This window comes from Lemur catta, chromosome 19 (assembly GCF_020740605.2).
Source record: "Lemur catta isolate mLemCat1 chromosome 19, mLemCat1.pri, whole genome shotgun sequence".
Classification (NCBI taxonomy): Eukaryota; Metazoa; Chordata; class Mammalia; order Primates; family Lemuridae; genus Lemur; species Lemur catta.
In genome coordinates, this window is record NC_059146.1 from 22,469,710 (window position 1) to 22,481,989 (window position 12,280).

The window sequence follows — 12,280 nt, forward strand, 5'->3', positions numbered from 1 at the left end:
GACAAGAGTGGGTTAATCCGGATGGGACCAGATTTCTCAATATTCTAGGAGAAGCCTTTGTCCTTGTGGGAAGAGGCCCAAATCCCCAGGGCAGGGAAGGGTCTGCATGGTGTGCAGACCTGTGCAGCTTTTCTTGTGGTTTTTGTCTCTCTCCATCTGGATCTCTCTCAAGCCTTCTCCTGTTCTCCCTCTCCTCCTCTCACTCTGGGTCTTTCTGTGCACCTAGCCTGCTTTCTGGGCAAGGCCCCTGCACACCTGCTGGTGAGGCTGGTCCCAGCACGCTTTATCCAAAATAAACTTGCTTCCAGCCCAGGACCTTAGGCCTTAAGCATCTTCTTCCTCATCACAGTGTTTTTTCCTGCAGACCTATACTGACATACCAATGATGTTAAGTGGCGTTTTCTTCTCAGTTTTTCATTTCTTAAAATACCCACCCTATCTACAACTATAGTATTAAATAAAATGATTATTTTTTACAACCCCCTTAACATTTTTTGGAGATGACACTTCTGATTTTCAGAAATTAATGTAAAATCAGGAAGCAAGATTCCATAAGCTGAGAACTCTGGACAGCTTGTCAGCTTTACCCATGGTGCTTTGCCTTTAAACAGAGTGTGTGACCGTATGTTATGCCAGAGATGTGTGCAAGACATCCTGAACAATAAGATGTATGAAAGGAGCAGAAATAAATAATTTTTATAATTAAAAAAAAATACAGGATACAAAAGATTCTGTATCCTGGAGCCCGAGGTCATGGGGAACGGGGGCTCCCCACTCTGAAGACCCCAGAGGCGGCGCCCACAGCCTCTCCCCACACTCCAGAGCCCCACCCTTCACTGAATCAAGCAAGCTCTGGCCTAGCAAGCCGCCAGTTCATCCAGACAGGGGGACCCCGCTATCCACCTCCCCTCCCAAGGCCCCTGTCACTGCTCCAGGGCTTCCCCCTCCCCCAGGGATATTTCCCAACTCTGATTAATCATGGGGGTGGCCCCAGGGAGGAGGAAGGAGATGGCATGGCTTACCATAAAGAAGCACCCAGCACACTGGAGGACCTAAGCGCCCAGAGGTCATGAAGCTGGGATTCACCTGTGCTCTGTTCTCTCTCCTGGCAGGTGAGGCTCCTGCCGTCCACCCCGCTGCCCCCATGGCTGCTCTGCCCACCCCTCTGGCTCTTCCCCGCTGCCCTGCTGTCCTCCAGGCTGCTGAGCACCCTCTCCCAGCCCTCCCAGCCAGCTCCTCACTCACCCAGTTGCCTCTCACCCCACCCTAGGGCACTGCTGGGCAGACACACGCGCCATCGGGGCCCAGGAATGTCGCCCCAACTCGCAGCCTTGGCAGGCTGGCCTCTTCTACCTCACCCGGCTCTTCTGCGGGGCGACCCTCATCAATGACCGCTGGCTGCTCACAGCTGCCCACTGCCGCAAGCCGTGAGTGACTGGGGCTGTGGGGCTGGTCACGCAGGGGAGGGGCAGGTTGGGGTCAGGAGAGGGCGAAGGAGGCTGTAGGCAGGAAGTGTGGAGCCTCTATTTCTTATACCTTAAGTTCCATGCTTAGGATTTCAAAGGGTAGCCTCTCAAATCATAAATTCTAGAGTCCTAACATATCTAGTTCTAAGAGTCTAAGACTCGAAACTTGGACTCTTAGAATCCTAGATTGACCCAGAGAAATCCAGAATCTAGAATCCTAAAATCTTGAATCCATGAAATGTTTTCAGTTGCCTTAGCAAATTCTAGAATCATAGATTCAGACTATTAGAATATTAGCAATCTAGATCAACACTGCCCAATGGAATCATACACCAGCTACATGTGTAAGTTTGCATTTTCTAGCAGAGACATTAAAAAAAAGAAGCAGGTAAATTTAATTTAAATAATGGATTTAATTGACATGCTCACAATATTGTTATTTCAACATGTAATCGATTTTTAAATAATTATGAATGATGTAGTTTACTGTCTTTTTTTGGTGCAAAGCATTTGAAATCCGGCTTGTATTTTATACATAGGGCACACCTCAGTTTGGACTAGCTACATTTCAAGTGTTCAATAGCAGTATTGGCTAGTGCAATCCTAGAATCTTAGAGTCAGAGTTTTCTAGGTTTGTTCAATATTGAAACTCACAACATCCTAGAATACTGCGATTCAGAGAATTCTAGAGTCTTAAACTATTTGAATCCCAGACTCTCAAATTTCTAAAATTATAGATGTACAGAATTCTAGAATGATACAATTCTAATTTTCTCATCCCAGAATATTAGAATTCTAGGTTCTTTAAGTCTTAGACTTAGTTGAAGTCATTTTAAAATCCTGGTTGTTTTTTTTTTTTGATCCAGTGAAATCTAGAATGTTAGAGTCTTAGATTCATAAGAATCTAGAACTTGAGCCTCAATGGAGTTCTAGAATCATGAATAATAGGGTGTCAGAATCTGAGAATTCTAGAATCATAGATTCTGGGCATTCTGACAATATTCTAGAACCTACCTGTTGCAGGAATCTTCTCTACGTTAATCTTGAAAAGTGACCATCCACACTGCTCCAGTACTCTGCCCTCCAAGAATAAAGCACAGGTGCTGGTAGGAGATGTTTTGTGAGAATTTCCCATCATGCATCACTCCGTGAAGGGACCTCTTTTAACTCAGGCCTGTCTATCAGGTTGGGAGAACAATGTCTAGGTTTTGGCACAAAGACAAAGCAGGAGAGATGCAGAGATAAGGAGTGAGAAGAGATTCAGAGGCAGGGACGAGGGCTACCGTCCCAAACCCAGAGCCAAGACAATGAGGGTGACAGAGAGGGACAGAGCTAGAAGTAACACCTCATACCCCCCAGAGATTGAATTCTCAGTCATTAGCCTGCTGCCTAATGTCAGAGGTCAGAGGCTCGGGATGGGTCCCCAGCTGTCTCGGACATGGACCAGGAGCAGAACAAGTGGTCTGGGACTGCCCTCAGAGGCCTTCAGCCTGGACCTCAGGACAAAGTGCATTGCAGGGTGAGGGCTACGATAGACAGGAAAAGCTTGAGGCCATAGATGACCCCTAGTTTGGGGATTTTCCATACTCCATCCCCTCCATACACTCGCAGAGCCACTCCCACAGAAGCCACCAGACCTGTGGGGACAGGGGGTGTGGCTGTTATTGTGTAGTAGGTGGGGCCCCCAAGTGCCCACACCGTTCCAGGGGACCCAGGTCACCATCAAGGATCCAGGTGGGGTAGGGAGGAAGGTGGCTCACTCAGCACAGGGCAAGGAGGGGATGCAAGCTTGCTTAAGATCACACGATACTCTGGGTTAGACATAGATGATGGAGGCCCAGAGAGGGTGTGGAGCTTGCAGAGGATCACTCAGCACCCTGATGGACAGAGAAAGAGGACTGGGACTGAGACGACTCCTACCTTCCCCCAACTTGACCTCTGAGGCATGTCCCAGCAGGTATCTGTGGGTCCGCCTTGGAGAGCACCACCTCTGGAAATGGGAGGGTCCAGAGCAGCTGTTCCGGGCCACAGACTTCTTCCCCCACCCTGGGTTCAACAGTGACCTCAGCGCCAATGACCACAATGATGACATCATGCTAATCCGTCTGCCTAGTCGGGCACAGCTGAGTCGTGCTGTGCAGCCCCTCAATCTTAGCCAGAACTGCGTCTCCCCAGGCACGCAGTGCCTCATCTCAGGCTGGGGTGCCGTGTCCAGCCCCAAGGGTACGACTTCATCCATGGCACTCCCTTACGTCTGATGCCCAGGGTCTGACTCCTCTCCTCCCCACTGTCTGTCTGTCTCTCGCTCTCTACCAATCAATATATCTCATCAAATCTAAGATGCTAGAAATTTTAAGTTGCCTCACTATTTTATGAACCACTAAGAATGAAAGAAAAAAAAAGGTCGCATTGAGGCTATGACACGATTTACTGGAAGACACATCCTGATTTCAGAGATGTTTAAATGTGAAAATACACACATCTTAGAATTTAAATAAGGTCTATGTCTCTTAGAGGCACAAATCGGCCACCCATTAGCCAAATTAGTTTTCAAGGTATCTTGAAAAAACAGTTTGAATTTGTTGCTGCCAATGGCTAAAACCTGGGAGGTTTTACAGAAAAGCCAGGTTTCCGGATTCACTGGAAAAATTCAAAGAACTCACCTATATTCCCAAAATAGCAACCATTGGACAGCGCCAGTAGAGGCTGCCCACTCCAGACAAGGTGAGTTCTCTGGGCCGCTCCAGGTGACCCCACCAGCTGGTGCCTCCCTGCCCAGTCCCCTCCCCCACTTCCATTTACTTATCAAGTCCCTGGATACATCTGAGTTTGTGCCCGTATCTCATACACATGCATAACTGTATGTCTGTATTTCCACATCTATATTGGCTACGCGGTATCTATCTCTGTCTATATCTAGTGTCTCTATGTCTCTGTCTCTGTCAGTGACCACCTTCCTGCAAATGACTTTTCCCCTTTATCTCACTGCCTTTCCCCACCTTGCTGTCTATGGGTCTGTTTCTCCCTATTTCTTTATTACCTCCTGTGTGAATCTCTTTTCCCTTAAGAGATCTCTGTCTTTCTCCGTGTTACAGTATGTGTGTATCTCTTTTTGTCTCGTTCTGTTTCTCTTTCTCTCTTTTGAACTTCTCCCCTCCGCATTTCCATCTACTTCTCTTGCATGCTACGATTCTGTCTCTTTGTCACTGTCTCTTGTCTGTATCTTTGAGAGTCCTGTGGTTTCGCTCCCTGGGTCCGCCTTTGGAAAGGCTGCAGGGAAGGTTCAGGGAGGCGGTGGCTGAGTGTGATGGGGACAGTTGCTGATGCCCCTGTGGATCTCCTTCGTCAACAGCGCTGTATCCAGTGACGCTGCAATGTGCCAACATCAGCATCCTGGAGAACAAACTCTGTCACTGGGCATATCCAGGCCACATCTCGGACAGCATGCTCTGCGCAGGCCTGTGGGAGGGTGGCCGAGGTTCCTGCCAGGTGAGCCCCTACTCTGGGGAAGATGAGGCCGTCGTGCTTGTTTTCCTGGGTCTTGGGGAGAAGGCTGGGGCCCCAGGCTTCCTGGGTCAAAGTGAGGAGGGGAATGGGCCACCTAGTTCCTCGGACAGAATGGGGCCAGGGCCAGGGCCAGGACTCCTGTACAAGGGAAGAGGGCTGAGGGCCCAGACTCCCGGATCTAAAGCTGGAGGGGGCTGGAGGTCCAGACTCCTGGGTGCTGGGGAGGAGGGGGCTGGGGGCCTTCCTGGGAAGGAGGAAGTGGCCTGTGCAATCGCCATGAATAGACCGGCCTAACAGTTCCTCTGCTCTTCTCTGCGCACAGGGTGACTCTGGGGGCCCCCTGGTTTGCAACGGAACCCTGGCGGGCGTGGTGTCTGGGGGTTCCGAGCCCTGCTCCAGACCCCGGCGCCCCGCGGTCTATACCAGCGTGTGCCACTACGTGGACTGGATCCGAAAAACCATGGAAGAAAACTGAGCCTTCAAGCCTCAGACGACCAAGAGAGGAGGGTGGGCCCGGGGTGCGGGGTTACTGCAGGGCTTGACCTCCAGCAGCCCTCCGGATAAGGAGGCTCCGCCCCCGCATGAGCGAGGTCAGCTGCGATGGAGTCACGCCCCCTCAAGCAGAACAAGGACACGCCTTCGCCCTGCGTGGCCCTGTCTCTATGACGTCACCAAGAATTGGTACCGCCCTCCCGGAAGAACACAACCTGTGGCTCCGCCCCTCGGAACTTGGCCCAGTGGGACTTCCCCCCTGGACTCCACCCCTCGCGGCCCCGCCCCTCCGGCAGAGGCCCCGCCCCCACGATGTCAGGGGCGCAGTAGCTCCGCCCACGTGGGACCTGGCCGTGTCGGGTTCCTCCACTCGTGGCCCCGCCCTGGGCGTGACCAGGGTTTGAATCCTGGCGGGGACCCGACTGGGAGATGTTGGGGGAGGGTCTCTATCCTGTTAGAGCCAACGGATGATTTTACAATAAACGCGGGGAGCTGCGCCTTCCTTCTGCCTGCGCTGTGGGATGAAAGGAGGGCAACGGCTGGGCGGTGACGGGCAGACGAGGGACCCGCCACCGCGTTGCAATTCCCCCTTGACCCCCTAGGAAGTCCTGCCTGAAGTCTCTCTCCACTAGCCCCATTGCAGCAAGGCTCCCGGGTTCTGCCTGGGCTGGTCCCGCCGCCTCCAGGGGAAGGGGAAACCAGGTCACGGTGCCTCCCAAACCTGCCTTCCCAGATCCCCGACCTCTCAGGGGGCAGCGGGCGGGGCCCGATCCACCCTCAGGTGTTGGAACCAAAAAGACCCGCCTTTCTTCCGTTCCCGGTTACTGGCAGCAGCCCTCTCCTACCACAAAATCAGGCTCCAAGCCCCTCCTTCCAAAAGGACTTTAAGAATTCAGCCCCCAGACTACCCCTCCCTCAATCCCAGCAATATCAGCCAGCTCTCAGCCTCTCTCCCCTCAGACCCAGGGGTCCAGGTCCCCAGGCCCTCCTCCCTCAGACCCAGGGGTCCGGATTCACAGTCCCCTCCTCCCTCAGACCCAGGGGTCCAGGCCCCCAGCCCCTCCTCCCTCAGACCCAGGGGTCCAAGCCCCCAACCTCTCCTTCCTCAGACCCAGGGGTCCGGATTCCCAGTCCCCTCCTCCCTCAGACCCAGGGGCCCCCGGCTCTTTCAGAACCTGGAGTCACAGCACTGAGCCCCACTTTGTCGCCTCAGGAATCTGAGATTCCAGCCCCTCCTCCCTCAAGGTTTCACGCTCAGCCCCTCCACACCTCCTCACTCACACCCAGGGTTCCAGTTCCCAGGTGCTCCCGGCCCTGGTGCAGGAGGAGGAGCAGGAGGCGGGGATTCCCAGTTAAAAGGCTCCAGAATTGTGTACGGGACAGAGAGAACTGAAGTACTGGGGCCTCTTCCATTGGGCCCGAATCAGTAGGTGACCCCGCCCCCCTGGATTCTGGAAGGTGAGGTGCAGAGGTACTGGGACACAGGCATCAGGCCCGGGGACCCCTCCTTCTCTAGGTTCCAGAACCCCAGCCTCAGACCCTCTTGTCCCTAAAGATGCAGCAACCCAGAACCCAGCTTCCTCCTGCCCAATACTTAGGAGTCCCAGCTCCTAGCTCCCTGTCCCCAGACCCAGAAGTCCAGGACCCTAACTCCCTCCTCTCTTGGAATGTAGGACTCCAGTCCCCCAGCCCCTCTTTGGTTCAGGAATCTGGGGTCCCTGTCCCCTTCTTCCTCAGACTCAAGAATTTGGGCCCCCAGATTCTTGCTCCTGCAGAACCCAGAACAACTCTGGATGTTCTCTGTTCGCTCCCCAGTCCCCAAATCTGGAACTGGGATTTCAAGCTCCTCTTTCCTGTCTCTCAGCCCAGTCCTCTCCCCGTCCCAGACCTCACCATGGGACGCCCCCCACCTGGTGCAGTGATGACCTGGCTGTTTTTGCTCTTGCTGTGGGAAGCCTGGACAGGTGAGGGGGGTGGGAGGGGGCCCCGAGGGGAGGGTCAGAAGGCAGCGGTGGTGCTGGCAGCCTGTGGAAGGCCATGGTGGTTATGTGAGGGGGGAGGGGCGTGCTGCGTGGCAGGGATGTGAAGTGTGTGGTATAAGTGGGTGCCTCGGTGAGCTTTCTTGAGGGTGGGTGGAGGGAAGGAATGGGTGGCAGCAGGTAGGAGTGGGTTCAGTTGTCCTGCAAATTGTGAGTACACAAAGCCTGCAGGGGCTGCTTGCTGGAGGGCACAGATGCCCATGTGGAAGCATGTGGAAGTGTCCTGGGGTGTGTCTCATGTATGATGACTCATGGACTTAAATGAGTGTACACCGGGGCTTCCTGCATGAAGGTGCATGCGGAGAACTTGTGGTGTGCTGTGTCCATTTGAACCCACAGTGGTCTTCCCGGCCCTGGCATTGCCCCAGAGGGTGGCGATCCAACGTTCTCCCTCCTGCTGCAGGACGCGCCAGGGCACAGATGGACAAGGTGCTGGGGGGTCAGGAGTGCGAGCCCCATTCGCAACCTTGGCAGACGGCCTTGTTCCAAGGGGAGCAACTGCTCTGTGGAGGTGTCCTTGTAGGTGCCAACTGGGTCCTCACGGCTGCCCACTGTAAAAAAACGTGAGTGGATGGCTGGGGCAGAGGTCGGTTGGGGCCAGAGGGAAGAGGGGGCTGGGGTTTCAACTCAGGAGGGAAAGTACTAAGGACTCCTGGGTGTGAGGGAGGTGGAAGCTGGGGGCCTGGACTCCTGCCTGGGTCCCAAACTATCCCCACAATTACAGGAAGTATACAGTACGCCTGGGAGACCACAGCCTGCAGAGTAAGGATGGGCCGGAGCAAGAAATGTCTGTGCTTCGGTCCATTCCACACCCTTGCTACAACAGCAGCAGCAAGGACAACAGCCATGATCTGATGCTTCTTCGACTACGTGGCCGGGCATCTCTGGGGCCCAAAGTGAAGCCCATCAACCTGACAGATCACTGCCCCCAAGTTGGCCAGGAGTGCACCATCTCAGGCTGGGGCACTGTCACCAGTCCCCGAGGTAGTGGGCTTAACCACTTCTGGGAGGGAAAGGAGGAGCTGGTTGGCCCAGTGGACCCCAAACCGTTGGCAAATCTTGGTCTCCCAGGAGGAGACAAGGAAGGGAAAGAGATTATGACGTTGAGATTCACACAGTGCCCATGTTAGAAACCTTGAAGGCCAGACTATAAACAGGAGTGGTGAGAGAAAGAGAGCAAACTAGCAGATTATTAAGCAGAGGTTGAAGAAACCCTTTTTTATGGTGGAGAGTATGTTCTATGAGAGCTTTTGTTGTATAGGATTTTATATAATCTTCTTAACACTCTTGTGATATACGGACTCCTCAGAGGCCTAGGAAAACAGGCTCCTAGACATCTCCCTCTTGAACCCAGGAAACCTGATCCCTGCACCCTTCTTCCCTGAGACCCAGATATCCAGGCCTTTCCTCCCCCAGGACCCAGCAGTCTAGGTCCCCAGCTCCCTTCTCACTCTGGACCTCCATTGAAGCCGTCCCTTTGGGACTTCAGAATCCAGACAGCCCCTCACCCTACTTCCCAGCGAAAACACGGGCTGAGCTTAGAGAGGCAATGGGCTTCTTCAGTAAGCGACAAAACCAGGATTCATGTCCTGCCTGTCTGACTCCTACTTCGAATGAGAAAGTGTGATGCTGTAGAAACACACCTGCTCACGAATCGGGTAGATCAGTTCAAACCATGGCTCTTCCCCATTTCCCTGGACAAGTCCCTTTCCATCTCTTGGTCTCGCTTGCCTCGTCTGCAAAATGAGAATCATTCTCCAAAAATTTTTGAGCTCCATGAGGGCTCAGGTTACATTTATTTTCTTCATTGTGTGTTCTTAGTGCTCAGGATGGTGCCTGGTACACAGTAAGTGCTCCATAGATATTTGTTGAATAGATGAATGGATAATGAAATGGGTGAATGCATCCCTCCTTCCAAGTGCTATTGTGAGGATTACATGTGATTGTGAGCAAATAGCTTCTGGCATATAGAGAGGTGCCAGATGGAAGTTTTTCCCCTGCAAGTCTATTCCTCAAAGGAGGTTAATGCCAAAGATTAATTTTCACTTCAATCACTAACATAACACATTTATTGAGCACCTAGTATGCCCCAGGTGCTGTTGTAGGCACTGGGGATACAGGCGTTTACAAATTATAAGAAGTCCCTGTCCTTATGGAGTTGCAAGCTAGGTGGGAGAAATAGACAATAAACAAATACATGTAAAATAAAATATTAGGTAGAGTTAAGTGCTGTAGTGAAATATTGTGGAGGGTAAAAGGATAGTGAGTGATGGAGAGATGGTGTTTTAGAGTGCTCAGGGAAGGCTTCTAGGTGGAGGTGACACTTAGAAGGAGGAGAATTTTGCAGAGATTGAGGACCTCGTGGTCTGAGGGGCAGGAAGACTGGAGTGAGAGGGTCAGAGGTGTCATAAGGGAACGCCTTCAAGTCCCCTCTGCCTCTTGATTTGAAAATGACTTAGGGCAAGGGAAAAAAGTGTGAGATCCAAGGGCCCCTCTCTAGATGGAGAAAGCCAAGTAGCAGAGGGGACAGGTTCGTTTAATGTGGTGAGAAGTGGCCAGGCCCGGTGGCTCATGCCTGTAATCCTAGCACTCTGGGAGGGAGGCCAAGGGGGGAGGATCCCTTGAGCTCAGGAGTTTGAGACCAGCCTGAGCAAGAGCGAGACCCCGTCTCTACTAAAAATAGAAAAATTGGTCGGGCGTCGTGGTGCATGCCTGTAGTCCCAGCTACTTGGGATGCTGAGGCAGGAGGATCACTTGAGCCCAGGAGTTTGAGGTCGCAGTGAACTATGCTGATGCCACCGCACTCTACCCAGGGTGCCAGAGTAAGACTGTGTCTCAAAAAAAAAAAAAGAAAAGAAATGTGATGAGAAGTGATGTGCCCTGTGAAATGGGTCAGAAAACTCCCCATGCAGCTGTGGTTGGGCTGTAGAGAAGTTAGATTCAGACAGGGATGGAGGCAAAGGGTTGCTCTCTCAGGGAACTTACAACTTCTCCCCCCTCAGAGAATTTTCCTGACACCCTCAACTGTGCAAATGTAAATATCATTGACCAGAAGAAGTGTGAGGACGCCTACCCAGGGCAGGTCACCGACAGCATGGTCTGTGCTGGCAACAGCAATGGGGCTGACACGTGCCAGGTGAGTGACTTCTGAAATCTCTCTCCTCCCTCCTCCCTCACACCACTCTAGAGGCTGAAGGCTTGGCTGGAGTGGGGAGCGGGGTGCTGACCTCAAAAAGTTAGTACCCATGGAGGTCACCCTCATCTCTGCAGAGTGGGAGCCAGGTTCAGAGAAGGCCAAACTCTCCCTCAAGGTCACACAGCATAGATATCAAGAGCATCGACTTGTCACTGTCATTTTCTTGAAAACTCTTGCCTGCAGGATGGGGTGCAAAGAGGGTGGCTATAGAGGATGAGGGGAGATGTCCATAAAGTCTAAGGCTAGAGCTTAGACAAGCTCCCTTTCTCAGTGTTACCTCCTGGAATTTGGGCCAACTTTACCACTGGCCAGGTAGTCACCCACTTTTCCTTGAGACCTGACTGGGTTTCCAAGGATGGCTCCCTTCTCCTGTGATTCGTTCCTTGAGGAACAATGCTCGTTTCCCAATTGGCTGGGAAATGGCACCACTGACTTCAATGCTTCCTCAATGAGCTCCCATTCCCTTGTCTTGGGATTTACCATAGACTTAACGCTCTTTCCTGTGGGTGCAACTCCAGTCTGTTGTCTTTGGGGCTCCCCCTGGCTTTGTCCCTTTCATGTAAGACCCACCCCCTTTGCTAACGATTGGTCCCTGAAGACAAAACTTTCTTCCCCATTGGCCAAGAATGGATTCATGTCCATCAGTGATACTACCACGAAAGCCAATCTCCCTCGATTGTTCCATGGAGACAATGGTCTCTTTCACAAAGATTTCAGCCACTGTCCTTTGTGGATTTGTTGTGTGCGAATGTGTGTGTGTGTGTGTGTGTGTGTGTGTGTCTCACTAGAACCCTGAGCCTTTCTCCTGTGTTTGGTAACTGGAATCAATGATCTCTTCGCTATTGGCCAGGAATTGGAGGAAACATCAGCTCAGTCACCTCCATGTAATTTCCACTGTCTTCTCTCTGGACTGGACCCTTGAGAACTCATTCTTTTCCCTAATGGGTCAGGATTTTGACTATTGCCCTTAGACATCCTGTCTGTCTCTCTGTGCATGGAGGACCCAAACCCCCTCCTGACTAATCTCAGGGGACCATGCTCCTATCTCCATTGGCTAGAGAATCTTGCTGAAGAACTGGTATTAAATACTCTGGGTATAACAGGAAAAGGAACTTTGTGAGCATCTTAGGTGAAGCCCCCTTCTTGTTCTTCCCCTCCAGGGCGATTCTGGTGGCCCTCTGGTGTGTCGTGGCGTACTCCAGGGCATCACATCCTGGGGCTCAGACCCCTGTGGGTTGCCCCATAAACCTGGTGTCTATTCCAACATCTGTCGCTACCTGAACTGGATCAAGAAGACAATGGGCTCCAAGGACTGATCCTAAGATGAGCTCTGGATCCACCAGAATAAACACACAACTCTGATTGGCTCCTTGACTGTCTGGTTTTGGCCCTGTGGGGAGGGGTGGATGGGGAGAAGGCTTAGTGGGCATCTGGAGAGACTGGGACCCCATGTTCACTCTGGCCATCACCACTGCCTGCAGCAACCTCCCTTTTTTCTAGAAGTATTGGGTGAGTGAGAGGCTTATCTCAGGACAGAGAAGACATACAAGAGTTTTCAAACATCCAGTGGGATAGTCTGT

The 12,280-nt window shown here is 52.3% G+C and overlaps 2 protein-coding genes across 3 annotated transcripts; both read left to right on the forward strand.

Moving 5' to 3' along the window:
- The first annotated feature begins 1,069 nt into the window (after positions 1-1,069).
- Positions 1,070-5,478, forward strand: KLK9 (kallikrein related peptidase 9). The gene is made up of 5 exons (XM_045531024.1): positions 1,070-1,112; positions 1,271-1,427; positions 3,424-3,689; positions 4,819-4,955; positions 5,296-5,478. Exons 1-5 carry the CDS (start codon positions 1,070-1,072, stop codon positions 5,446-5,448), a joined length of 756 nt encoding a protein of 251 aa, XP_045386980.1. The 3' UTR covers positions 5,449-5,478.
- A 1,281-nt stretch (positions 5,479-6,759) lies between these two features.
- On the forward strand, positions 6,760-12,060 carry KLK8 (kallikrein related peptidase 8). Of its 2 annotated transcripts, XM_045531025.1 has the most exons (6): positions 6,760-6,923; positions 7,352-7,429; positions 7,908-8,067; positions 8,229-8,488; positions 10,507-10,640; positions 11,861-12,060. In XM_045531025.1, exons 2-6 carry the CDS (start codon positions 7,360-7,362, stop codon positions 12,014-12,016), a joined length of 780 nt encoding a protein of 259 aa, XP_045386981.1. In that variant the 5' UTR covers positions 6,760-6,923; positions 7,352-7,359; the 3' UTR covers positions 12,017-12,060. The 2 variants fall into 2 exon arrangements, with proteins under 2 accessions (XP_045386981.1, XP_045386982.1); XM_045531026.1 differs by lacking the exons at positions 7,908-8,067; positions 8,229-8,488 and having other exon boundaries at positions 6,849-6,923.
- The last annotated feature ends 220 nt before the right edge of the window (positions 12,061-12,280 follow it).